This window comes from Phoenix dactylifera, chromosome 2, assembly GCF_051530095.1.
Source record: "Phoenix dactylifera cultivar Ajwa chromosome 2, Ajwa_hap1_PhDact_Kaust_v1.1, whole genome shotgun sequence".
Classification (NCBI taxonomy): domain Eukaryota; kingdom Viridiplantae; phylum Streptophyta; class Magnoliopsida; order Arecales; family Arecaceae; genus Phoenix; species Phoenix dactylifera.
Window position 1 is genome coordinate 50,264,921 of NC_143191.1, and position 27,029 is coordinate 50,291,949.

General features: G+C 39.2%; 1 protein-coding gene and 1 long non-coding RNA gene across 2 annotated transcripts; both read right to left on the reverse strand.

The window, feature by feature from the left end:
• Positions 1–5,707: 5,707 nt before the first annotated feature.
• LOC103707539 (uncharacterized) lies at positions 5,708–6,628 on the reverse strand. Its single transcript, XM_008792069.6, has one exon. The coding sequence runs from the start codon at positions 6,482–6,484 to the stop codon at positions 5,963–5,965; it is 522 nt and encodes a 173-aa protein (XP_008790291.4). The 5' UTR covers positions 6,485–6,628; the 3' UTR covers positions 5,708–5,962.
• A 4,560-nt stretch (positions 6,629–11,188) lies between these two features.
• On the reverse strand, positions 11,189–14,531 carry LOC148714883 (uncharacterized). Its single transcript, XR_015975780.2, has 2 exons — positions 14,286–14,531; positions 11,189–13,295 (listed from the first exon to the last, which is right to left on the reverse strand). It is a non-coding gene; the product is annotated as an uncharacterized LOC148714883 (long non-coding RNA).
• Between the last annotated feature and the right edge of the window lie 12,498 nt (positions 14,532–27,029).

Below are 27,029 nucleotides of genomic sequence, written 5' to 3' on the forward strand. Positions count from 1 at the left end.
TAATTACTTTTGAAAGAAATTTGAGCTTCAAAAGAATTATTTTCTGATTAATATTTCCATACATATTAAAAAAAAATAAGAGAAAATATAATTTATTTTTGAAAGATTAAAAAGAGTGATTGCTATAAATTTTGAAAAATTCTAGATCACTCTACATTCTTGATATTATAGAAGAGCAAAAAAAAGGTTTGAAAGAAAATGCATCTTTTGAGGGGGAGCTTTAGATACTCAATCTCTTTATTGAAAATTATCTTCAAACTCTAAACTCTCAAATAGAATGATTAATTAAGGGGGAGAAAGAAAATTTCAGAGTGAGAGATCATATAGAACTTAATCGTATAAATTCGCATCTAAAGATGAGACAAAGAATACTAAATGTAAAGTGGTATTAAACTTTGTGCTTCATTGAATATCTTTTGAAAGTTGGATTTCCATCTGTATTCATCGATAAATCATTTATTTCTGAAAATTTAATTGAAAAGGATTCCATCTGTCTTAGTTTTGAAAATTTATCTTGGAATCTACTTATGAGTTCTTATTGGCTTGCACTTTGGTGTTTCAATCCTGAGCCAATTCATTTTAATTGATTTTGATGCTATGATCTTTAAAGGAGTAAAAGAAAGTTTTTAAGAGAGCTCTAAAAGAACTTTCAAAGCCTTGAATTTTATGTATCCTACACTGCATAAATTCATGTTTTGGTATATATGCCCCAATACTTTTATATCATGAAAGAACTTTGAAGTCATTAAGAATTAAGGATTCAACATAATCTTATGTTTTTCGAGTATATAAGTTTTGATCTTTATTTGCTCTTATACTATACTCTGAAAATTAATTAGATTGCTCTCATCTCGCTATATACTTAATATATATATATATATATAAAGGTGTTGAATTTTCATTCGTGCCTTCTTTGAATATTATTCTTGATACTCCTTGAAATAACTTGAAAAGGATTCCATCTACACTTGATTTGAAAAATATCTTTGGAATCTACATTTAGAGATCTCTTTTGGCTCACATCTTAAATGTCTCATTTCTAAAACCAAACACATAGAAATAAGATATCATTTTATTAGGGATCATGTACAAAATGGAAACATATGTATTGAGCATATATGTACGGAAAAATAATTAGCTGACATATTCACAAAACCCTTGAGTGAAGATAGAGTTTGCACGCTAAGGAGGGAATTAGGCATATGTGATCCTTTTTATTGAAGAAATATAAAAGGGACCAAGTAGTCTCATGATACATTCCTCCAATTTCTAAAAACCCATGAAACATGAGTCAAACTTGTTATCTATAGATTCCTTACTCATGTATCATTGTCCCAGAAAGAATTTATAAGGATTGGAAGCAAAGAAAATTTTTAGAAGCAAAAAGGAAGAGAAAGGAAAAATTTCTGAACTTGGGTCGACCCAACCCAGAATAGGGTCGACTCAACGTTGAGTCGACCCAAGAAAATTCTTGAGTCGACCCAACGTCGGGACCCCACTGTTAAAAAGGGGGACCCGTGAGCTATCTAGGGCACTGTTTACCCTTTGTCCTCTTCCGAAAATCTATTTCCCACTCTCAAATCTTCTCCAATCATCTCCAAACAGTAGATTACTTCAATATCTTGAAGAAATGGGACCCAAGAGAGCCGTAGCCAAGCGATCCGGGAGAGTCTCACGATCTTGTTTAGAGCCTAGGATATGTATCTAGTTCTCATATGTATTTTGTGTTGATCATGTATTTTGAACCTTGATTGAGGAACATTGTATTTGCTTTTGTTTTTGGCATGATTGTACTAAAATGTTCCTATTTTGATCAATGAAGTTTGAATGTTTGTTATTGTGTCCTTTCCCATGTACCTATTTGATGATAACAAAAAGGGGGAGAAGTAAAGAAAGAGTAATAGGGGAGAAGTAAAGATAGAGTAAATAAAGTAACAAAAAGGAGAGAAGTAAAGATATCTTTAGAGTAAGTAAAGAAAGATTGATAAGAGTAAAAGTAAAGAAAGAGGAATAGTAGAGAAAGGAGAAGTAAAGAAAGTTAAAGAAAGGAGAAGTAAAGAAAGTTAAAGAAAGGAGAAGTAAAGAAAGAAAGAGAAATAACTTGTAAAACAAATTGAAAATCATATAAGAAAGCATATACATCTAAGGGGGAGCAATTTGCAACAATGAAAATGATCAAGTCAAAAATTTATATCAAATTTCAGAATTTGGCACGCACCTCTCGCACCCCGATACAAAACCTGAAACTCATGTTTTATCTCAAATTTTTGGAGTTTCATCTTTAATGAATTATAAATGAAAGGAGGAGTAATTCAAAAAGTCAAATTGGCAACATTTGAATGATATAGGGGAAGACTTCACTCTTATATATAAAAAGCTGAAATTCAGCAAGTTAAGCCCTTTCAAAAACTGATTTTAAAATAAGTATCAAAAGGTTCATACTCTTTATTTTGTAATCATCAAAAAGGGGGAGATTGAGGATGATAGTGTTATTTTGATGATTAACAAGCAATTATCTAGAGTATGTTATAAGTTAAATCGATACTTCATTTATAAGTTTATTACTCTCAGTATATTTTGTATTAATTGATATAGATACATTTCATTGTTCATTTGAATGAATCTAACCTTGAGATGCAGCAAAGTGTGGATTGAGTCGACCCAAAGGATGATTGGGTCGACCCCGGCACATCAAGAAAATATTTGGCACACTTCTGCAAAAATGGCAAAGATGAACAGTGAGTTGGGTCGACCCAAGGAAAGCATGAGTCGACCCAAGGATCAAGATCCTCAAAACAAGACAGAAAAATGGTTCTCTGGATTTACTGAGAGGGTCGACCCAAGAAGTAGTTGAGTCGACCCAAGCTTGAGTCGACCCAAACCCTGAGAGGGTCGACCCAAAGGCAAGACAGATCAGAAGACAGAAAAGGTTCTCTGGAAACCCTGTTAGGGTCGACCCAAGAAGAAGTTGAGTCGACCCAACTGAACCTTGAGTCGACCCAAAGAAAGGTTGGGTCGACCCAAGTGAAGGAAGGCTGAATTTCAAGTTTCTGTGGATTCTGAGAGGGTCGACCCAAGGAATATTTGAGTCGACCCAAGTGAAAGTTGGGTCGACCCAAGGACAGGTTGAGCCGACCCAAGCACGGGCAGAAGCATAACGGCTAGTTGTGCAGAAGTGCTTTTTAGACTCCCAACGGCTATAAACGGCTAGTTTCTTCAATCCAACAGTCAGAAAGGACTATTTGGAGGTTGGAGAAGTATTTAAGAGGGAGTATTCATCAGAGGAAGCAAGTTTTGGAAAAATACATCAAGTGCATTCAAGAGAGAACCCTAGCAAGGCAAGCTTCATCCAAGTGCTTCATTCAAGAATCAAAAGAAAGTGGTTGAGCAGATTCAAAGAGTCATCAAGAGCTCCATCCACCCTTGAAGAGTGAAGCATCATTGACAAAGAAGAGAGAAGTCACATCAAGCGATAAATATTCTCTAAACTCTTCTTTGTAGATTATATTGTTATATTTGCTCATCTAGGAGTTTAAATCTTCTTCCTTTGTTTATTAGACTACTTGTAAAGGTTGGTTGGTTAGCCCGCAAAACCAACGGAATAGGTTGATTGGTGAACCCGGAAAACCAATTGTAAAGGTTCGTTGGTGAGCCCGTAAAACCAACATAGGTTGTTGGTAAGCCCGTAAAACCAACGTAGGTTGTTGGTGAACCCGTAAAACCAATTGTATAGGTTCGTTGGTGAGCCCGTAAAACCAACATAGGTTTTTGGTGAACCCGGAAAACCAAAGTGTAAAAGTTTTTGGATTGTGAGCCCGGAAAACAATCCAACTGTAATCCGCGGGATTATAGTGAATTCCCAAGGGGTCGCTTGGGGAGTGGACGTAGGTGCTAAGGAGAGCACCGAACCACTATACTTCTTGTTGTTTGTATTGTGATTTGTTTAAGTTCACTAACTCATCATTTAACACAAGTAAGATAGTTAAAATTAAAAGAAACCAATTCACCCCCCCCCTCTTGGCTTGTCACCTTGGGCAACAAAAAATTTCTTAAACTTTCATTAAAACCCTAATCATGAAAAGAGGTCCCTATATATAGGGCCAAACTACAAAATTTGCATAAATCCCCTTACACAGAAATAAATCCTAATAAACCCACAAATACCACAAATAAGCCCTAAAATGCAAATAAGCCCAGAAACAAATAAATATGCAAATAAAATGGGGACCTAGCTGATGTCCCCATCAATGGTCAACCAAACATAAGTACTCTGAAAATCTGTTACTTTTTCATTATCAAACATAAAACTTTTTGAGGCATGTTCTTTTCAGAAATCTGCTTTTCAAAAATCATATTCTCAAAAAAAAAAAAAAAGCTTCCCAGCCCCAAGTCTCACATCCTTCCCTCTTATAAAAATTGTGTCCTCAATTATGTTTTTTTTTCCCAAAGAGGAGGCAAAAGAAAGAAAAATACAGTCTGGACCCATAAGCTTTTTTCTTTTTTTCTTTTTTTCTTTTTTTTTTTGGTGTGTGTGTGTTCCAAAGGCAGCTCACCCATCAGCTTCTTCATATGGACAGAGTCGGCCCGAGCCTTAGGCGATCGAGGCGGCTGCCTAAGGCCTCGGGCCAATGGAAGGCCTCTGGGAGGCGAAGGGAGCAAAGAGATTGAGAAAGAGAGAGGAAAGTTTCTTGCGTCGTGACTAAAAGGAAGCAAAGGCCCCATATAAAACGGGAACAGGAGCTGGCTACGAGTCTTCCTCCTTGATGGAAGGGAGGTGGAGAGTTTTCTGGCCTGCAGAGGGACAATTTGGGAAGTTGGGGACAGTAGTTTTGTTTGGGGGGGAGAGAGAGAGAGAGAGAGAGGAGGGATTTGGTTGGCTTGATACACGCCCGAAGCGACTCTTATCTTTATCCCTTCTCTTTTTTGGTTTTGGTCTTGGTTTTCCTTCCCTCATATTACTCCTGACCCAGCTGGGCCATCAAGAAGAAAGGGGGATTGGAAATGGACTTCTTGGAGGGTGGAGATTCTTTTAATTTTCTCCTATCGGTTTCTTCTCCCCTCTTGGGTGGTACAGAGAGAAAAGGAGGGAGGGGGTTCAATAGCTGCTGCAGTTGCTGCTTGAGTACTCACTTGAAGGGGAGATGGTGGGATGGAACTTTTATTAATTAGATGGAGTGAATTTTCCATAATACCCCTATTTTTCTCTATAGGGAGGCTCCTTGAAGAAATTCTTTTCTTTACCTTGGCTATAAAGTGCCATGGGATGACCTTTTCCTATTCTTCTCTTGCTTGACGGGGTAAACAGTATTGTCAAGTATTATCTCAGTTATTTAATCAGTTTCAAGATCTTTTTTTAGGATAATTACTTTTCTGTGCTCCCATTCAAAAATTATATAAAATTAAAAAAAAATTTATATATTTTTATTAGATTCATGTATCTTTATTGAAATAGTATACTTAATAGCTATCTATTTTCATATCATTCTTTAAATATTTTATATTTATTAAAAAAATTATTATTAAAAAAAAAGTTTTATTTATTGGTTCGCCTTAGGCCTCGAGATGTGTTGGGCGGCCCCTGCATATGGAATACCAAACAAAGTTGAAGCACCTTGTATTTTCTGCATCCACCAGGGTGGAGAGGGCAGTTAACGTCATAAAAAATATATATATATTAATAATACATTATTGCTGATTCCACTCCATCTTCGATCATACTTTTAACCCATCCTCCTCCTTTTTCCTCCTACCTTCCACAAGAACAGATACAAATATACAGAAAAAAAAAAAAAAATTACACCCTGATTATTCGTATATAACACCCCATCGCACCTCTCATTCCATCCCCAAATCCCGTTTGTCCTAAAACGCAAACGGAGAGAGTCAAGAAGAACGAAAAGCCGAAGAGCATACCAAAAAGAAAAAAAAAGAAACATTTTCTATTTTCTAATTTATTTGATCTCTACTCCAGCCGGAGCAAACGCCTGAGATCCTTACTTGCACAGTCCACGATCGCCGACACATCCTTCTTCAAGGAGAAACTCGGCAGCGGCAGCGAGCTCGGCGACGGCGAGACCGCGAACGCCGAGCCCGCGTACATATCCGCCGTCGCCGCCGCGGCCACGGCAGCGGTCTTCGGATCCCCAAACCTGATCTGCTTCGGGACCATCTCCGGGTCCGGCCCCAGCCTCCCCGTTCCGAACACCGCCGCCATCTCCGGCTTTTTAAACGCGTCGGGCGACTCGCCCCGCTTCAGGATCTTCACCTGCCCCGCCACCAGGCGGCTTCCTCCAGCCTCGGCGGCGGCTCCGCCGGACTTTGCCGGCTTGGGGGAGCCCTCCCGCCTCTTTCTGGCCTCCGGCCGGGGCGAGGGCGTCTTCCTCGACGGCTTGGGGTTAGGTTTCCGGCGGGGGAGGAAGGCCGGTAGGGGCCGCATCCGCTGGGCCATGAGGACGTCGTGCGGCCGCAAGACTTCCGTTGCCATGGCGAAGAAGAAGAAAGAAGAGAGAAGAAATGATTCAAGTCAACAAATTTCGATGGCTTCTGGATCGAAGAGCGAGGGTTTATAAAGAAAAGAAGAGATTTCGGCGTGGGTTCTTCAATCTCTAAATCTAACGGGCTTCCTTCTTTTTTTTTTCTTTTTTCCACTCCTCATAAGAGAGATGGCGAGGGCGGTGTGAGGGTTTCGCGGTTGCTTCCAGCTTTAATTTATGGAGAGAAAGGCGTAGTAGGTTGGCGAGGATAAGGCCTGGAAGCCCCGGTGGATGGTTGACGCGTGTACATCTTGAACCGGTCTTCGCCGGCCGGGTCGGTCAGAGATTCTTCTAACGGAAAAGAAAACGTTTCTTGACGTCGTTTTGTCCTGGTCGTCCCACTCTTCCTTCTCTCTTTCCCTAAAAGTGGGACCCACCGAAACGATGTCTGCCACTACTGGGTCATCGACGCGTAAAAAGAGAACAACGATTTTTTAAAAAAAAAAATAAAAAAAAAAGCCTTTGGACCATGAGCATCGCATCTTGCAGCGTTCGTGTACTGGTATGTGGGCCCTACTTGTGGAAAGAAGTGCGTCCAATTATTGTCATAGAATATTAGTAATTTTTGTGTTAATAGATGTATAATAATTCAGGGAATATCTTATACAGCGCCAGCATCCAACATTACGATCAACCACCCGTGCTACGAGCCAATTGTTTCTAAAAATGATAATTTAATAGTAGTAGCGTTGCGGTATTCTCTACAAAATATTGGGAGTTGTTGGATGTAAGCTTGGGTCTATGGCAATTAAGAGTGTGGTGCGATGAACGTGACTCACCTAAAAGAGACCCCCATTGTGCTGTGATATCCGAGGGATGTTGGAATGCTGTACCAAAAGACCAAGAGAGCCACCGGTTGCATTGCCACTTATGCCGCTCAATATTTTGGAGAGATTCTCTTGCCATATTTGGATCACCCCTTCAATGCTTTGTTATTTTCTTTTTTTTGATTTTGCTAGTTGCACACTCATCAGAGTAATATGAGCAACTATTGTACCAAAAAAAAAAAGGAGCAGAAATTAGAGGAAGGGTTGTTGCCATTGATTCATGAGATTTATGATTGAGATTTTACTCGGATGGAAATTTTTTTTATTACGTAACACTTTTTGAGGGTTTGCTGTTGCTTGGCACATATTATGTAAAAAGGCAAGATTTTTGGATTTCCATCAATCAGTGGTTGAGTGCGAGATGAACCGAGATAGCAGTTTATCTTAGCAAAAATTTAAATATAACTGGTATTTTTCGAGATCTTTATCTATATTTTTGATAGAAATATTGAAATTTTGACTAATATTAAAAATTATATCTGGGTATTGATTTGGAATTTATTAATTAAAATTTTGATTTAAAAGCAGAAAAGTGATTTGAAGATATTGATCAGCATGAATATGTCGTCTTAACCCATTTCTCATATTTTTATTAATTTATGTTGGCCGATATATATGATATCAACACAAACTAACATCTCGATATAAAAGACTAGGTTCAAATGCATGTATCATATATGAGAAAATGTATGGGGAGATATAATCAAGTGATGGCCGCTCTGGTCTAGTAATTTACCCCTTCTCTATATGAGAGGGGGTTATGGATTAGAATCTCGTCGGTGTTGAACTTCAATTATTTGATCTAAGTAATTGTAATGGATAATGTTCGCACCATAAAGTTAAAAAAATGATAGCATAATTACATTTTTTTATTACCTAATTAGACCAATACTCTCTTTTTTAGTTGGTTTTTCTCCTCTAGAGAGATGGAGTTGAACCAATGGGTGGATATCTATTTCTACAATATAATGGTTAGTGGAGATCTTTAGTTAATCATCTAGGCCAAATAAGTTGCCGTTGACAATCGATATGATTGAGGCACTAAGCTAATAAAGTTACCAAAGGGCTCGATGATCGACTGCTCAGGCTGTAAAGATCAACAAAAAGTTAAAGCATATTTGAGATAGTGGTAGGAAGCAAAGATTGTAATCGGATCCTTGCTTCAATATTAGGCTTGACCTAAAATAGCAAAAACGAAGAAATTCTTTTGCCAGAAAGTGTCCGATAAGAGATCCTTCAATGTGTAAGTTATAAAAACTCTTAGGGAACGGTAAAGGTTATAAGAGTGGCAGAACAATAACATAAAGACGTGTGAGAGCTCAAAAGCACTTACCTGAAGGATCTCTTGGAATTAGATTATATAGGTAAGGGCCAGTACCTATCACTAAGGGATTCAGGCATGCAGATTGGCCGTCTTTGGCAAGCCCCCTCATGTTCTGAGGATTACTTATAGTTGTTTCATGCGTGCATTATGTCTCGCGCATCATGCCCTACGTATCTCGCAGGCGTGATTTAGAGAAACTATTTGCAATCATGAGCAAGGTATTGCTGCTACTTGGGGGGATATTTTGAAATTTGAAGGACTCCCCATGCACTTCTGGACTGGCTACGTAGCAGACTTCCATTGATAGAATGGAGGCTTTGTGAGAGGGTCTAATTGACGGATATTTCATATGGACAGTAGTCAGTTCCAAAGGGTATCAATTATAGTAGATGCAATGTAAGCGTATCAATTATGGTAGACGCAATGTATATGCAGAGATGAGGCCAGAAAATTATATACACTTTCAATCATGGAAGTGTGTTCACCATTTTTATGAAACAAAAGAAATGAAAATATTATGAAAGGTATTACAGATTAAGAAAAATACAGCTGAATGAGTGCAGTTGTTTATGGCAAAAGCAAAAGTTAAAGAGCAGTCAAAGTAAATTTCAGCACCATTTAAAGAGCCAAAATGCTGCATCACAATAATTTAGAGGACTTGTTTCTCTTCAATTTCTAGGAGAGGGAACAACCATACCCCTCCCCCCACCCCCACTCCTTCCTCTCTCATTTTTAAATCCATAAGCCATGCTAGGTGGTTATGTACTGTCAATATCTATCATGATGGAATTCAGCTAAATTAAAATTCTCTATCTTGTACATGAAATGGAGGATTCAGTTCAATCAACTATCCATCAATTAATGGCAAGTAATTGTGCAAGAAATGCACAAATGTTTATAACAAAATAAAAAATGTTCATATATATTCATCCTGTTCCATTGTTCATATTTAGCTGAGGAAAGATGGATGGTTAAACAGGGAGCCACTGGTCACATGAAGGATCTAAGGCAGCCAATGGTCCCCCAACAACAAGCCAATTGGGCCTCTCATTTATAAGCTCCATTAAAATCATCATTTATTCTAAAAATTTAAGCTAATAGGATGAGATAGATTTATTTATATATTTTATATTTTTTCACACTCTTCTTCATATGTAGGCCGGATTTTTTTTTAATGGATGAGCCTAACATATGAAATTTTTTAATAATGAGATTAAATAGTATGAAGATAAGGTTCGAACTCAAAACTTCTACTCTGATATCATGTTGAAATCATCATTTATCTTAAAAACTTAAGTTGATAAAATAAAATAAATTTATTTATATATTTTATATTTTTTTACAAGCTCATTGGGCTATGACATGAAACACCCTCAAACAGCTGTTATTTGGACTCTTTTGTCATGACAAAAGAAATTATATTGTTTAACCCTTCTCATGATAAGATGCAATGGATGTTATGTAAAAGACCAAAGCGGTTGTCGAGATCACACCGTGGACCAAAAGAAAGTGAGGGTAAGGGTGAAGAAAAAAAAAAAAAAAGCTCCCATCCTTGCTACGGGAAAAAGAAATGAATAAAGATAAAAGATAAGCTCTCAAAAAGCGTGTTTATTCCCATCGAGAAAGCAAAAGGGGAGACCAAGTCTCAAAAAGAGGCCATTCCAAGGTGCGGTTCGTCGGTCAATGCCGCGAAAGCAATGGTGTACAGCTGTATTTATTCATTTCTGTGTGGACCGGACTGGAAGTATAAGTGCTCGACGATTTTCTTTTTATATACAAAAGATTCTCTTGTGCTCAGCTAGAATTACTTTTTAGCACAATTTTAAACATAGCATAATAATTTATATTAATTTATATTATTTTTTATTAGTATAATTTTATATTATTAGTATTATTTTTTTATTAACATAATTCTATACTAGCCGGTATTATTTTTCTTTGTTAGAATGATTTTATGAATCACATAACAACCTCCATCAGAAAAAATTATTTTTTTTTATTAGCATAAATGTATATCAGCTTATATTATTTTTTATGTATAGAATTTGTATACAAGTTAATATAACTCCTAAGATGTATCGAATATAATAAAATAGAAAAATAAAATTATATTTTTCTCTCGTTCATTATTATTTTTCTCTTCTTCTGTAAATATTTTAACATTACCAAACTCTTTTTTATTAATAAGTAGATCTTTTTATCTCTCTATAGTTATGTGCAAGAATTATGCAGAATCTATTTAGTCCCATATTAACTATACATCTTGGTAAGTATAAAGTATTAAAAAATTTAAATACCTCTTTTTGCTATTTTTTTGAGTAATGTTTTGAATTATTATAAATGACATAGATCTGAATTGATTCGATCTATCATCTATATAGATTTGGAGGAGCATACGAGGCTCGAAGAGTATGGGAGGAGGACTATGAAGGCTTTTTTTTTTTTTCTTTTTTTAGGAGGAGTTATGGATGTTACAGTATGTAGATTAGGGGTGGGTCTTTCAAATTGTGGATTGGCTTCTTATGACCCTCTGTCGTTTAATATATGTAACAGTCTTAGATGGCAACTTTATGACAGACTAAGGTTTTCCTTTTTTTTTCCCCTTGCCAAACCATGGGCGCCCATCGGTTTTAGGGTACACCAACTCTTGGTGGGTCTTCTGTTGCATCAGTAGATGTCATATCAGCTTATGTGATGTTCTCACTATAATTTTTATGATAACATATTCATAAAATCCACTATAACAGTCTGATATCTCCCTGGTAATTGACTGGAGACTAATTTTTTTTGACCACTCTGGAAGAAATGAGCAGCCTTTGGCTTCAGATATCAAATGTTATTTGATCTTTTCACCATAAGTTTTATGATAAATGTTACGGAGGTATCGATCTGAGAATATATTATTATAATTTGTGAACAATGAGACTATCCAATAATGTTGTTTTTTGTTGTTGTCGTTTGCTATACTGGCTTATTATATATAAGAATACTTTCTTCTCAGGAAAAGTCCAATTGAAGGATGGATTGGAAACTAATGTTACTTATTTCCATCGCAATATTAATAGAAGCAAGAGGCTTTGTGTTATATAAATGCAAAAAATCACCCCGGCCTCCAACGTACGCAAGTTTCTTCTCTCATTTCACTCTCTAAAGCAGAAGTTTCCTTGCAGGAACATCAAACCTCACAATAATCTTTCGGAAATACTGTCACAAAATCACAGTAATCACCATCGATGATTGCTTGATTGAGATGTCATTTGACATAGATCGATTATTTAGAGAAATTGGTTTCAAAGATTGCCCTAAAGCTTGCTGAATTGCTTACGACAACAAATTGGTTGTCCCTAAAAATGTTCATCTGTAGGAATTCATGGATGCTTGAAACTCTTCCAAGGTCCTACCTTTAGTTTCTGGTACTACTTTTGCAACAAACAGAATAGATGCCACACAAATTGCAGAAAAGCTAAGAAAAAGTTACCTGAAAGCAAAATAACGTATCATGCAAATGAAATTTGAGTAATTTTTAGATAAAGTTCTAAAATAACTTGTAATGTCTTATCCCTTGGTTAGTTTGGATCAGAGAAATCATTGATTGCTAGATTTTCTAAACTGTTAACAAAAGTGACTGATTATCTACTTTTTTTCTTTGGAAGAAAAGAGCAGTTTCCTTAAGTTAATAGGATTAAACAATGGCGAAATTAGTTCTGAAATTTTCGCACTCCCCTCTCTTTTTTTTGTTTGGAAAGATTTGAACTTTCAAATTCGATATCAAAAAAATATAATTTTTGATGGAGATTGAGAACATTTATCAGGAATGCAGACATGACCTAATCTTCCAAACATTCATACTGAAATGCTGATGAAGTTTTTGAGGGAAAAATTGCATATATGGTGACCCATAGAAAACTACATGAAGCAAGCCTGCATAGGAATTAGCATTGGATGCTAGTTTCTTGCTTTGGATGGTTATTGCCTCAAAATCTGCTGTGCCAATGGTATGCATCAAAGCAAAGATCGGATGCAACGTATGAATCATTAGAGGCCAATGTTGAATCTAATATCATGTGGTTCTTACTTCTTAGTATCAACCATTTAGTACATTCCTGACAAGCAATGAACAAAGTTAATATGAAACTTAACTATTTCCCTTGAAAATTACTGCTAAATCTTGAATGGAAAACTGAGCAATACTGGTCGCGGAACATAATTTTGTTCTGTTTAGAAATACTCAGTGGAAAATTTTGGATCTTTTAGCATCTTACCTGAAGAACTCCAGGCCATGAGAAAATTGAAAGAATATGAAACAGCTCACAAACTAAATCAGTTCAGGGGGGAGTCACTAAGCTTCCAGTTAGTCCTTTTATGTTGAATGGGAATATCTGCAACCAATCCAATTTCAATGCAGCATCCTACAGCCTGCCTTCCAGGATCTTAAAAGTAATAGAGAAATTGAGTCGCCAAATAGGAAAATAGGCATCAATATTCTTTCTTCGCTAAACAAAAAGAAAAAAGAAAAGAAAATATAAAACCGTCATTCTCTTAATTACCTCATGCGCGCATTATAACCCAAGGAATGGCTTCCATTCCTATTGAATTAGTCCCCAAAATGCCCTGTTTGATGATGCAAAAAGGAAAATGGACATAAAATGATAGTTAACTCTTTGAACAACCAACCTAGGACCTAGTGTGAGGACCCGTGCGGACGTGTTTTTGTCCTATATCGGTTATTCGCTAGATAGATCTTGGGTACTTACATAAGACCAAAGAACCTAAGAGAATGGCATTGATGCCATAGAAGAAGCTCCTGGTGGTTCAGTCAGGTAATCAGTAACCGTTGCTACCCTTGCTCCAGTTTGGATGGTTTTGTGCTTATTACCAGTTCTTCCTCCCGAGTTGAGACCAATCATTCAGACAGATGGGGATAATAATACCTTCTAGTTTACCATTTTGAATGAGATTATGAGTTATGACAAATGGTATCATAGCGAATCCGACCCATAACCTATATGGACTAGAAGACACTGCAACGTAGATCTATTGGGGCTAACCACGGGCCAATTGTGGTGCTTGTGATTAGATTTGAATCTTTAGCCCGACAAGGATGTCAAGACTTAAACGGGGAGAGTATGTGAGGATTCGTGCGGGCATGTGTTTAGTACTATAATTGATGGTGTGCGTGCAGAGGGCTAAGCATGAATTTCAGAAATTTTTTATGCGGAAAGAACGGGTTAAACATTTTAACCCAAAACATGCTTGATATTTTAAATATTTTGACTCTGGTACCAGTCGAAGATAGTCTTCAACTGCACATCACATGTGGCGCGGGCTCAGTCCCAATACATAGGGTGACACCCGCGCGTGCCTATCAAAGCACTCATCATATGAGCCCCCGGGTGGAGAGCCACGCTTCCTCACACGATCACGCGTGAGAGTTCTCGAAAATCGGATAGTCTCCACTAATCCTTTGCTTTGACACCAAATATCACAAAGCTCTCAGATTCCGAGGATTGTGTGATTCAAATAAATATGCATAAATGACAACTTTTTGTGATTTGAAGATTGAGATCATATCTCAATCGTAAAAGAGATCAGATCTTTTACCTTTAGAAGGAGGTTCCTTCAAGGATGTTTCGCAGCCGCACAAGCGTCCGGCCTCGATGACTCGTCCACGCAAAGCTCCGGAATGATCAGCTTTCCGGGGAGTGCTAGCTCGCAGGGAGGCAGAAGGTTGGCTGAAAGGGAGAAGAAGGAAGAAGATGGACCTTCACAGCTCAAGAACTTCTTCTTGGGTTTTCACCTTCAGAACTACTCTCTCCTTTCACTCTCTTTCTCTGGTGCTCTTGATGTGTTAAGAAGAAGGAAGAGGGGTGGCCTATTTATAAGCCAAGAAGAGGGTGAGGTGTCCCTATGAGGTGTCCTGCCAGGACACATGTCACACATGCGAGGAAAAGAGGTGTCCTACTCCGCCACGTGTCACGCATGCAAAGGGGTGAGGTGGCCTGGAGGGCGATGTCATGGATGACCTCATGAGGCAGATGAGGTCATGGATGACATCAGGAGGAGTGTGAGGTGTCCAGGCCCGCCACGTGTCACGTATGCAAGCAAAAGAGGTGTCCTGCTCCGCCACGTGTCACGCATGCAAGCAAAAGAGGTGTCCTGCTCCGCCACGTGTCACGCATGCAAAGGGGTGAGGTGGCTAGGATGTGGGTCCCACATACAGTATGTGGATCTCATAAATGCAGGACGTGGGTCCCACATACAGTATGTGGGTCCCACCTAGGCAGGACCTGGGTCCCACATATAGTGTGTGGGTCCCACATAGGAAAGGAAGTCATACTAGGATCATAATTGATTTTGATCCAATTTGACTCAAGCCAAATCTGATTTAGTTGGGGGCAAATTAGACATTTTTACCAAACCAATTTTGGTGTCAATTACGGTTTTACCAATTTCAAATCATATTTGAATTTGGTCAAGCCCAATCTCTATTACTCAATCAAATTGAGTCTAATCAGTGATCCAATCACCAATTAACTTCTCCAAGCAACAATTGCTTAGGGCAATCAGTCAATCACGTTGACTATTTTACCTCTAGACGATTCTCAATCGTTAATCAGCCATTTGATCAATCCAGAAACTTCTAAGCGTGTGACCTCACAGGTTCGAACCTAAACCGGTAGTACAAGAACACTTCCTGCACTAATCGAAGTAACCATCTAGCAATGGGACCCGACGACCGGATAGGCCGAATAGATGCAAAGTAACATTCTAGAACCTATGGACTATGATTACCGCATAATTCATCCTCTTGACCAAAAAATGCCCAAGGTGGGTTCAGAGTCTGTCTACCCTGAAACGATCCATCCGAAAATATGTTTCAATTCAATAAGTCAAGTGATAGTGATTTGACTTTTTCTGGCCAGGGTACTACTTAATTGAAAACACAAGGCATTCACCCTTATTTCTAAGGGAGGTCAATCCCATCTTGATCTGCAACTGACTACCACAAGTGCTTGACGGGACCCAGAAACCTTCCGTCGCTGGAATAGAAATCCAGGTAATCCGGCACCAAAGTACAGTGAGTTGCTTGCAAGCCACCGGTTGCAATCTCAGGTCTAAAGAATACATATATCCATATCCACTCGGAACAACTCTTGACAAGAGAGAGTCCGTCAATTGGTCACGTTCAGTGAACGTACACTACCATTCACCTGTATACCATACTAGTATCTCTATACTCTTTGGTTTGGAAGACAACCAACAAATATGATACACAATGACCTACGCCTGATAATACTATCGTCCTATTAATAGTATATCATACGGTCATGAACATTTAAGGATCTGTGTGACAAAATCATATTTCATTACATAAAGCAGTCCTAAGGACTTCATCACATCAGAGTTTGTGAAGATGTTCTGGCGATGAATAAATACCATGTAATTTATAATTGATTCAAATACATTTACAATCAACAATTGATTGGATTTAGGATACAATTTCCAACAACTCCCACTTGACCTAAAGCCAATCAGCACAGTATCGTATACCCATCTTCAAGTAATGATGGTCAAACTCCTTTACACTGAGGGCCTTAGTAAAGGGGTCGGCTAAGTTATCCTTTCCGTCAATCTTTTGAAGATCAACGTCACCTCGTTCTACTATCTCACGAACAAGGTGATACCGGCGCAGAATGTGCTTGGTGCGCTGGTGTGCCTTTGGTTCCTTAGCTTGAGCGATGGCCCCAGTGCTATCACAGTATAGTAGGACTGGTCCATCAGCGGAGGGTGCAACTCCAAGCTCAGCAATGAACTTCCGCAGCCACACAGCTTCCTTCGCCGCATCCGATGCCGCAATGTACTCCGCCTCGCACACAGAGTCCGCTATAGTAGTCTACTTGGAACTCTTCCAACAGACAGCCCCACCATACAGGGTAAAAACATAACCAGACACAGACTTGCTATCATCATGGTCTGATTGAAAACTTGAATTGGTATAACCGATAAGTCTCAACTCAGTATCTCCATAAAAAAGCCATTTATCTTTAGTATTTCTCAAATACTTGAGGATAGTCTTTACAACTTTCCAGTGGCTTTCTTCTGGGTCAGACTGGTACCTACTCACTACTCCTAGCGAGTGTGCCACATCTGGTCTAGTACATATCATTGCATACATAATAGATCCCACAGCAGAGGCATATGGAATTCTAGTCATACACTCTCTTTCTTGGGAAGTTGTCGGGCAATCTCCTTTAGAAAGAGTGATTCCATGACCTATCGGAAGATAGCTTTTCTTGGAATTCGTCATGCTGAACCTTTTCAGCACGGTTTCAATGTACATGGATTGGGACAGACCGAGCAACCTCCTAGATCTATCTCTATAGATCTTCATCCCAAGGATGTAGGATGCTTCTCCCAAATCCTTCATGGAGAATTGTGATGAAAGCCATATTTTTACTCCCTGTAGTGCAGCGATGTCATTCCCTATTAGGAGAATATCATCCACATACAGTACAAGAAATAAAACTACCGTACCATTAGCCCATTTGTATATGCAAGGTTCCTCTTCGTTCTTAATGAAGCCATAAGTTTTGATAACCCTGTCAAAATGAATATTCCAACTCCGAGATGCCTGCTTTAGTCCATATATGAACTTTTGCAGCCTACACACCTTAGACTCATCTGCAGAAATAAAATCTTCAGGCTGTATCATATACACCTATTCCTCTAAATCTCCATTTAGAAAAGCGGTTTCAACATCCATCTGCCAGATCTTAAAGTCCAGATGGGCCGCAATCGCAAGCATGATCCGAATGGATTTCAGCATTGCCACAAGCGAAAACGTTTCGTCATAGTCGATACCATAACGCTGACGAAATCTCTAGGCAACCAGACGGGCTTTATAGGTTTCCACCTTTCCGTCTGCGCCTCTTTTCCGTTTGAAAATTCACTTACACCCTATGGATTTAAATCCTTCGGGTGGGTCAACCAATATCCATACATCATTGACCTTCATGGACTCCATTTTAGATTCCATGGCTCCAAGCCATTTATCAGAGTCAGACCTTTGCATAGCATCCATATAGGTGACGGGATCCTCATCGTTCTCATCGAGACCAATGGGATCATCGTCCCGGACAAGAAAACCATAGTATCTATCCGGTTGATGCGGTACTCTACCGGATCGCCTAACAGGTGCAACCTTAATGGGTTCTGAGTTTGATCCAATCAAATCAGAATCTAACGGTTCAGTTCTAGTTGTCTGATCCTCTACCTGTTGAACTTCATCAAGCTCAACCTTAGAGCTGTTCGTTCTTTCACCAAGAAATTTCTTCTCCAAGAAGACAGCTCTATTGTTGACGAACAACCTTTGTTCATTAGCCTGGTAGAAATAATACCCTTTGGTTTCTTTCGGGTAGCCGACAAAAAAACATTCTTCCGACCTAGCTTCCAGTTTGTCTGCTTTCAAACTACGGACGTAGGCTGGAGACCCCCAAACTTTAAGGTGAGAGAGTACAGGCTTTTGACCGGTCCATATCTCATATGGAGTTTTAGTCACAGATTTACTGGGAACTCTATTAAGAATATAACAAGCGGTCTCAAGTGCATAACCCCAAAATGATAAGGGCAAAACTGTAAACCCCATTATGGATCGGACCATGTCCAACAGAGTCCGATTCCTCTTTTCAGACACACCATTATGCTGCGGTGTTCCGGAAGGGATCCACTGAGAGAGAATCCCATTCTCCTCCAGATATGTCAAGAAATCACTAGAGAGGTATTCACCATCTCGATCAGATCGAAGTATCTTAATACACTGTCCAGTTTGTTTCTCTACTTCATTACGGTATAATTTGAACATTTCAAATAATTCATACTTGTGTTTCATAAGAAACACATACCCATACCAAGATAGGTCGTCGGTAAATGTAATGAAATAGCTGTATCCACCTCTTGCACTAGTGCTCATAGGTCCACATACATCCGAATGTACAAGACCTAATACAGCACCGGCTCGTATACCTTTTCCAGTAAAAGACGACTTGGTCATCTTTCCAAGAAGACAAGACTCACAGGTAGGTAATGATTCACAATCATTAATATTTAAAATATCCAGTGAGGCCAACCTGTTGATCCTGTTCTTGTTAATATGACCTAGCCTACAATGCCAAAGGTAGATATCAGAGACATCATCAGATCTAGGGCGTTTACTTGTAGTGTACATTACACTAACAGATTGTGGCAATACATAAATGCCATTGTTTAATCGTCCATTGATTACTGTAACACCATTCATAATGATATCACAATAATCCTTCTTTATACAAATTTCATAACCATCTAAGGCCAAATGACCAACGGAAATGACATTCATTAAGAAACTAGGACAATAGTGACATTCACCAAGGGCAATTATGTGAAAATTTGAAACAATTTGAGTATTACCTAATGCTAGAACTGGAACAGTTCTTCCATCTCCAACATTTAGGAATTTCTCATTGTTACCGAAATTCTCAATGACTTGCAGTCCTTTCAACGTATTACAGATATTAAAAGGACTTTCGGTATCCAATACCCAAGTCATAATATCACATACAGAGAAATTATAAGGTGTTATCATATAACCACCTTGACCAGCGACTCTTTGCTGATTTCTCTCATTAGCACTCGAGTTAGCCTGATTCTTAATCAAAGGTCTAGTCGGCTCATCACTATCCAATAGTGATAGGGGGAACTTATAAGAGGACATTTCTGCATAAAGGACAAAACCATGGCCTTATTAGTAAATGAATCAATTAATCTAAAGATATGGATTTTAGTCTAAAGATCCTCCCACTATTTTATACGAATCAAGAGCCTCTACCTCTAATCCGAAGAATTACTTTTAATTCTTTAGTGGGCACTAGAATCCAATAGGCTACACCTGAGCCCGGCTTTGGTCGGTATCAACCCAAATACACCTAAAGGTAGGTTCATAACAAATTGTTTCAACTAAACAACTTCTAGTGATCATTTTGCCCCAGGAAGCACTTCAGCAGGCGTATATCGGCATTACTGAAAGTCCCGGTTAGGTCCAACCATTAACATGTAGCAATCAATGCAAACTATCTAATAGATGGTCAAGCCCGACTTTGGCCGGTATCCAACCGGACCATCCATTCCAATAGTTGCAACTGACTCATCATTATTGTATGACAATTCCAATGGCCGATACGCACCAGTGCGCGCACGCGCCTCCAATGTATATAGACGCATTGGACTCATTATCACACAACTAATAGGAGGCTATGACGTGGTCATCTCCATTAACCATATCATTTTATAGACCTAATAATTTAGAGGATTTTTATAATAAAAAGCTGACTCAATCCAAATGCTCCCACTAACTTCATAAGTCAGGTATCGTAGGAAATAGATTCAAGTCAGTGCACCTAAATCAGTCCAACTGATTTTCTTACAGGCATGGGTTAAATAGAGTCAATCAGAGATCTGATCAAAAGAGATTCACCAAGATGGCCAGGTAAGTGAGATCAGCGGAAGGGTATGCCATTAACTTGACTGGACCGAAACCCAGCAAGTAGCTCCCAATTAAAAACCCACTGATTACAGTTGCCTTTGACACCAACTGGTTTATCAATTTCAATTCGATCAATATCATAACTCAAGCTCAACCACGAAGCCTAAATCAACATCCATTTGGTCTAATCAAAGACATGGACTTGATCAACTACAACTATTGCAAAGATCAAGAGTAATCTTGACCCAATCTAAGAAACAACTTTAATTAGATTAGATCAACTACTCTACCAAGTTTGATTTCAACCATTGAGTCCAACTCAGTTGGATTCTTTCGGTTATGTGATGTGCGAAATCGGCTTACTTTGTTTTAGCTAACCCATTACCCCATGAATTATGCAATGTCTTAGACGTTCAAATCACATTTAAAGTCTAGGATCTATATCATTACTTAATTCATAATTAAGTATATTGTATTATTCATGTCTTATCTTTGTTTTGCATGCTCCATAACTTTAAATTCTTAAAACACTTTTAAGATTCAAGTTAATCATGCAAACAAACATGTTCATTCATCATAAGAATAACATAATGAAATAATATAATCAGTTTACATCATATGTAAAAGATCACATCTTGCATAGATATTTGATATCACAAAGAACCTGGACGGGCTCTGATACCACTGATGGTGTGCATGTAGAGGGCTAAGCATGAATTTCAAAAAAAATTTATGCAGAAAGAACGGGTTAAACATTTTAACCCAAAACATGCTTGATATTTTAAATATTTTGACTCTGGTACCAGTCGAAGACAGTCTTCAACTGCACATCACATGTGGCGCGGGCTCAGTCCCAATACATAGGGTGACACCCGCACGTGCCTATCAAAGCACTCATCATATGAGCCCCCGGGTGGAGAGCCACGCTTCGTCACACGATCACACGTGAGAGTTTCCGAAAATCGGATAGTCTCCACTAATCCTTTGCTTTGACACCAAATATCACAAAGCCCTCAGATCCCGAGGATTGTGTGATTCAAATAAATATGCATAAATCACAACTTCTTTTGATTTGAAAATTGAGATCATATCTCAACCGTAAAAGAGATCAGATCTTTTACCTTTAGAAGGAGGTTCTTTCAAGGATGTTTCGCAGCCGCACAAGCGTCCGGCCTCGATGACTCATCCACGCAAAGCTCCGGAATGATCAGCTTTCCGGGGAGTGCTAGCTCGCAGGGAGGCAGAAGGTTGGCTGAAAGGGAGAAGAAGGAAGAAGATGGACCTTCACAGCTCAAGAACTCCTTCTTGGGTTTTCACCTTCAGAACTACTCTCTCCTCTCACTCTCTTTCTCTGGTGCTCTTGATGTGTTAAGAAGAAGGAAGAGGGGTGGCCTATTTATAGGCCAAGAAGAGGGTGAGGTGTCCCTATGAGGTGTCCGATGAGGTGTCCTGCCAGGACATATGTCACACACGCAAGCAAAAGAGGTGTCCTGCTCCGCCACGTGTCACGCATGCAAAGGGGTGAGGTGGCCTGGAGGGCGATATCATGGATGACCTCATGAGGCAGATGAGGTCATGGATGACATCAAGAGGAGTGTGAGGTATCCAGGCCCGCCACGTGTCACGCATGCAAGTAAAAGAGGTGTCCTGCTCCGCCACGTGTCACGCATGCAAGCAAAAGAGGTGTCCTGCTCCGCCACATATCACGTATGCAAAGGGGTGAGGTGGCTGGGATGTGGGTCCCACATACAGTATGTGGGTCTCATAAATGCAGGACGTGGGTCCCACATACAGTATGTGGGTCCCACCTAGGCAGGACGTGGGTCCCACATACAGTGTGTGGGTCTCACATAGGAAAGGAAGTCATAGTCATACTTGGATCATAATTGATTTTGATCCAATTTGACTCAAGCCAAATCTGATTTGGTTGGGGGCAAATTAGACATTTTCACCAAACCAATTTTGGTGTCAATTACGGTTTTACCAATTTCAAATCATATTTGAATTTGGTCAAGCCCAATCTCTATTACTCAATCAAATTGAGTCTAATCAGTGATCCAATCACCAATTAACTTCTCCAAGCAATAATTGCTTAGGACAATCAGTCAATCACATTGACTATTTTACCTCTAGACAATTCTCAATCGTCAATCGGCCATTTGATCAATCCAGAAACTTCTAAGCGTGTGACCTCACAGGTTCGAACCTAAATCGGTAGTACAAGAACACTTCTTGCACTAATCGAAGTAACCATCTAGCAATGGGATCCGACGATCGGATAGGCCGAATAGATGCAAAGCAACATTCTAGAACCTATGGACTATGGTTACCGCATAATTTATCCTTTTGACAAAAAAAATGCCCAGGGTGGGTTCAGAGTCTGTCTACCCTGAAACGATCCATCCGGAAATATATTTTAATTCAATAAGTCAAGTGATAGTGATTTGACTTTTCCTGGCCAGGGTCTACTTAATTGAAAACACAAGGCATTCACCCTTATTTCTAAGGGAGGTCAATCCCATCTTGATCTGCAACTGACTACCACAAGTACTTGACTGGACCCAGAAATCTTCCGTCGCTGGATTAGAAATTCAGGTAGTCCGGCACCAAAGTACAGTGAGTTACTTGCAAGCCACCGGTTGCAATCTCAGGTCTAAAGGATACATATACCCATATCCACTCGGAACAACTCTTGACAAGAGAGAGTCCGTCAATTGGTCACGTTCAGTGAACGTACACTACCATTCACCTGTATACCATACTAGTATCTCTATACTCTTTGGTTTGGAAAACAACCAACAAATATGATACACAATGACCTACGCCTGATAATACTATCGTCCTATTAATAGTATATCATACGGTCATGAATATTTAAGGATCTGTGTGACAAAATCATATTTCATTACACAAAGCAGTCCTAAGGACTTCATCACATCGGAGTTTGTGAAGATGTTCTGGTGATGAATAAATACCATGTTATTTATAATTGATTCAAATATATTTACAATCAACAATTGATTGGATTTAGGATACAATTTCCAACAACAATGATTATTCGCTAGATAGATCTTAGATATTTATATATGATCAAGGAACCTAAATAATCTTTCGGCTAACTATTTTGGGTGAGATGTTGGGCTGTGACACTTATTATGATAGCCTCATCAACAATAGGATTCAATTTCATAGCCTCCTCGCTAATGATAGGAATTTATTTCTAATTGTGCACTAAATTATGCAATGTTGATCGTGTACATACCGACTTTTGTTAACAAAGTTAAATGAAATAAAAAGAAAATATTACTAATTGGATTTTAAATGTTTAGATTTTTAAAATTAGCTTTTCTGTTGAGTCGGCATTTAGTGTGGGGCTTAGCCGACTAGCCTTTCTAGTCTAAATTCATCCCAAAATTGGTCCACGATTACTAGGTCTAGCTGCAATTTCCTATAACCTTTATCCTAAATTTGTTCTTCGAGTGTCCATGTCAAGGCCCAACATTTAGAGCTATTAGTGGCTTTGAGTTTGATCCTCTAGCCGATATCTCCAACTTGACCCATTGACGCCCTTTAGTTTGGCATACATGATGAGTAAAGCGTTAACTAAAACATGGTTCTTAAAATATTTCTTTTAATACAAAAATCTATCTTTTAATATATTCCTTGAAATAAGATTTAGTCAGTACGTTTTATGACGTACTACTAGCATGGTGAAGCTTTCTCCTGTTACCTTCTTCATTCTTTCTTTTGTTTTTTTAGGTTCATGTTAAAACGATGGGTTTCTTTTTTTTTTTTTGAGGGAAAGTCAATTACAGTGGAGTTAATTAACAAGGACTTTTTGTTACAGTGAAGTCTTTAGAGGGATGGAAAAGTCAATTACCCTTTTTTGGGGAACTTGCTCAGCGGTCCATTTATTGACCGAACTTTAACATTAAATCCCTGTTGACCGGTTGTTTAACAACCGGTCCATATATATTTTAACATTGCTTTATGGGACAAAAATGCCCCCGCCTCTCCCATTCCCACCGAAGAAGGAGAAGAAAAAGGCAGCCGCCGGCCACGGCCCACCCCCTCCCGCGCCTGCCGCCGGCCGCGGCCCACCCCCTCCCGCGCCCGCCGCCGCGCCCGCCGCCCGCCCCCTCCCGCACCCGCTGCCCCCTTCCGCGCCGCCGGAAATACCTCCGCCCCCACGGTGGGGAGGTGCCAATGAAGAGGAGCCGCTGCCCCCCCCCCCCCCCCGGTGGCCCCATCCTGCGGCCGCCACCGTCCGACCCCCTTCCGTAGCTGCCGGCCTCGCGAGAGGAGAAGGAAGAAGAAAGAAGGAGAAGGGAAGAAGAGAAGAAAAAAAAAAGAAAATGAAAAGAAAAAAAAGAAAATGAAAGAAAAAGAAGAAAAAAAAAAAAAATAAAAATAAAAATAAAGTTAACTGTGTTTCTAGACAAGTTAACTGTGTTCACAGACAACTTAACTGTGTTCACAGACCTGGAGTCGACCCCTTAACAGCACGAGTCGACCCCTGCTCACCTGGAGTCGACTCTCAGGCTTTCCTAGACAAGTTAACTGTGTTCACAAACAAGTTAACTGTGTTCCTAGATAACTTAACTATGTACCTAGATAACGGTGTTCCTAGACAAGTTAACTGTGTTCCCAAACAACTGAACTGTGTTCCTAGACAACTGTGTTCCTAGACAAGTTAACTGTGTTCCTAGACAAGTTAACTTTGTTCCCAAACAACTTAACTGTGTTCCAAGACAAGTTAACTGTATTCACAGACAACTTAACTGTGTTCCTAGACAACTGTGTTCCTAGACAAATTAACTGTGTTCCTAGACAAGTTAACTGTGTTCCTAGACAAGTTAACTGTGTTCCCAAACAACTTAACTGTGTTCCAAGACAACTGTGTTCCTAGACAAGTTAATTGTGTTTCTAGACAAGTTAACTGTGTTCCCAAACAATTTAACTGTGTTCCTAAACAACTGTGTTCCTAGACAAGTTAACTGTGTTCCTAGACAACTTAACTGTGTTCCCAGACAAGTTAACTGTGCTCCCAAACAACTTAACTGTGTTCCTAGACAACTGTGTTCCTAGACAAGTTAACTGTGTTCCTAGACAAGTTAACTGTGTTCCTAAACAACTGTGTTCCTAGACAAGTTAACTGTGTTCCTAGACAACTTAACTGTGTTCCCAGACAAGTTAACTGTGTTCCTAGACAACTTAACTGTGTTCCCAGACAAGTTAATTGTGTTCCCAAACAACTTAACTGTGTTCCTAGACAACTGTGTTCTTAGACAAATTAACTGTGTTCCTAGACAAGTTAACTGTGTTCCTAGACAACTTAACTGTGTTCCCAGACAAGTTAACTGTGTTCACAGACAACTTAACTGTGTTCCTAGACAACTGTGTTCCTAGACAAGTTAACTGTGTTCCTAGATAAGTTAACTGTGTTCCCAAACAATTTAACTGTGTTCCTAAACAACTGTGTTCCTTCCTAGACAACTGTGTTCCTAGACAAATTAACTGTGTTCCTAGACAAGTTAACTGTGTTTCCAGACAAGTTAATTGTGTTCCCAAACAACTTAACTGTGTTCCTAGACAACTGTGTTCCTAGACAAATTAACTGTGTTCCTAGACAAGTTAACTGTGTTCCTAGACAACTTAACTGTGTTCCCAGACAAGTTAATTGTGTTCCCAAACAACTTAACTGTGTTCCTAGACAACTGTGTTCCTAGACAAATTAACTGTATTCCTAGACAAGTTAACTGTGTTCCTAGACAACTTAACTGTGTTCCCAGACAAGTTAACTGTGCTCCCAAATAACTTAACTGTGTTCCTAGACAACTGTGTTCCTAGACAAGTTAACTATGTTCCTAGACAAGTTAACTGTGTTCCCAAACAATTTAACTGTGTTCCTAAACAACTGTGTTCCTAGACAAGTTAACTGTGTTCCTAGACAACTTAACTGTGTTCCCAGACAAGTTAACTGTGTTCCTAGACAACTTAACTGTGTTCCCAGACAAGTTAACTGTGTTCCCAAACAACTTAACTGTGTTTCTAGACAACTGTGTTCCTAGACAAATTAACTGTGTTCCTAGACAAGTTAACTGTGTTCCCAAACAACTTAACTGTATTCTTAGATACCTGTGTTCCTAAACAACTTAACTATGTTCACAGACAACTTAACTGTGTTCCTAGACAACTGTGTTCCTAGAAAAGTTAACTGTGTTCCTAGACAAGTTAACTGTGTTCCCAAACAATTTAACTGTGTTCCTAGACAAGTTAACTGTGTTCCTAGATAAATTAACTGTGTTCCTAGACAACTTAACTGTGTTCCCAAACAAGTTAACTATGTTCCCAAACAACTTAACTGTGTTCCTAAACAACTGTGTTCCTAGACAACTTAACTGTGTTCACAGACAACTTAACTGTGTTCCTAGACAAGTTAACTGTGTTCCTAGACAAGTTAACTGTGTTCACAGACAACTTAACTGTGTTCACAGACCTGGGGTCGACCCCTGCTCACCTGGAGTCGACTCTCTCAGGCTTTTCAGAGAGCTGTTTTTCTGCCTGATTTCAGGGGTCGACCCCGGCTCTTCAGGGGTCGACCCCAGCTCTTTAGGGGTCGACCTCAGCATAAGTCTACAATAATTTTCTAATAACACTTAACTGTGTGCATAGTCGAAATAACTATATTCTAGGGTAGAATAAGTGTGTTCCGGGGTAGACAACTTAACTGTGTTCCCAGACAAGTTAACTGTGTTCCCAAACAACTTAACTGTGTTTCTAGACAAATTAACTGTGTTCCTAGACAAGTTAACTGTGTTCCCAAA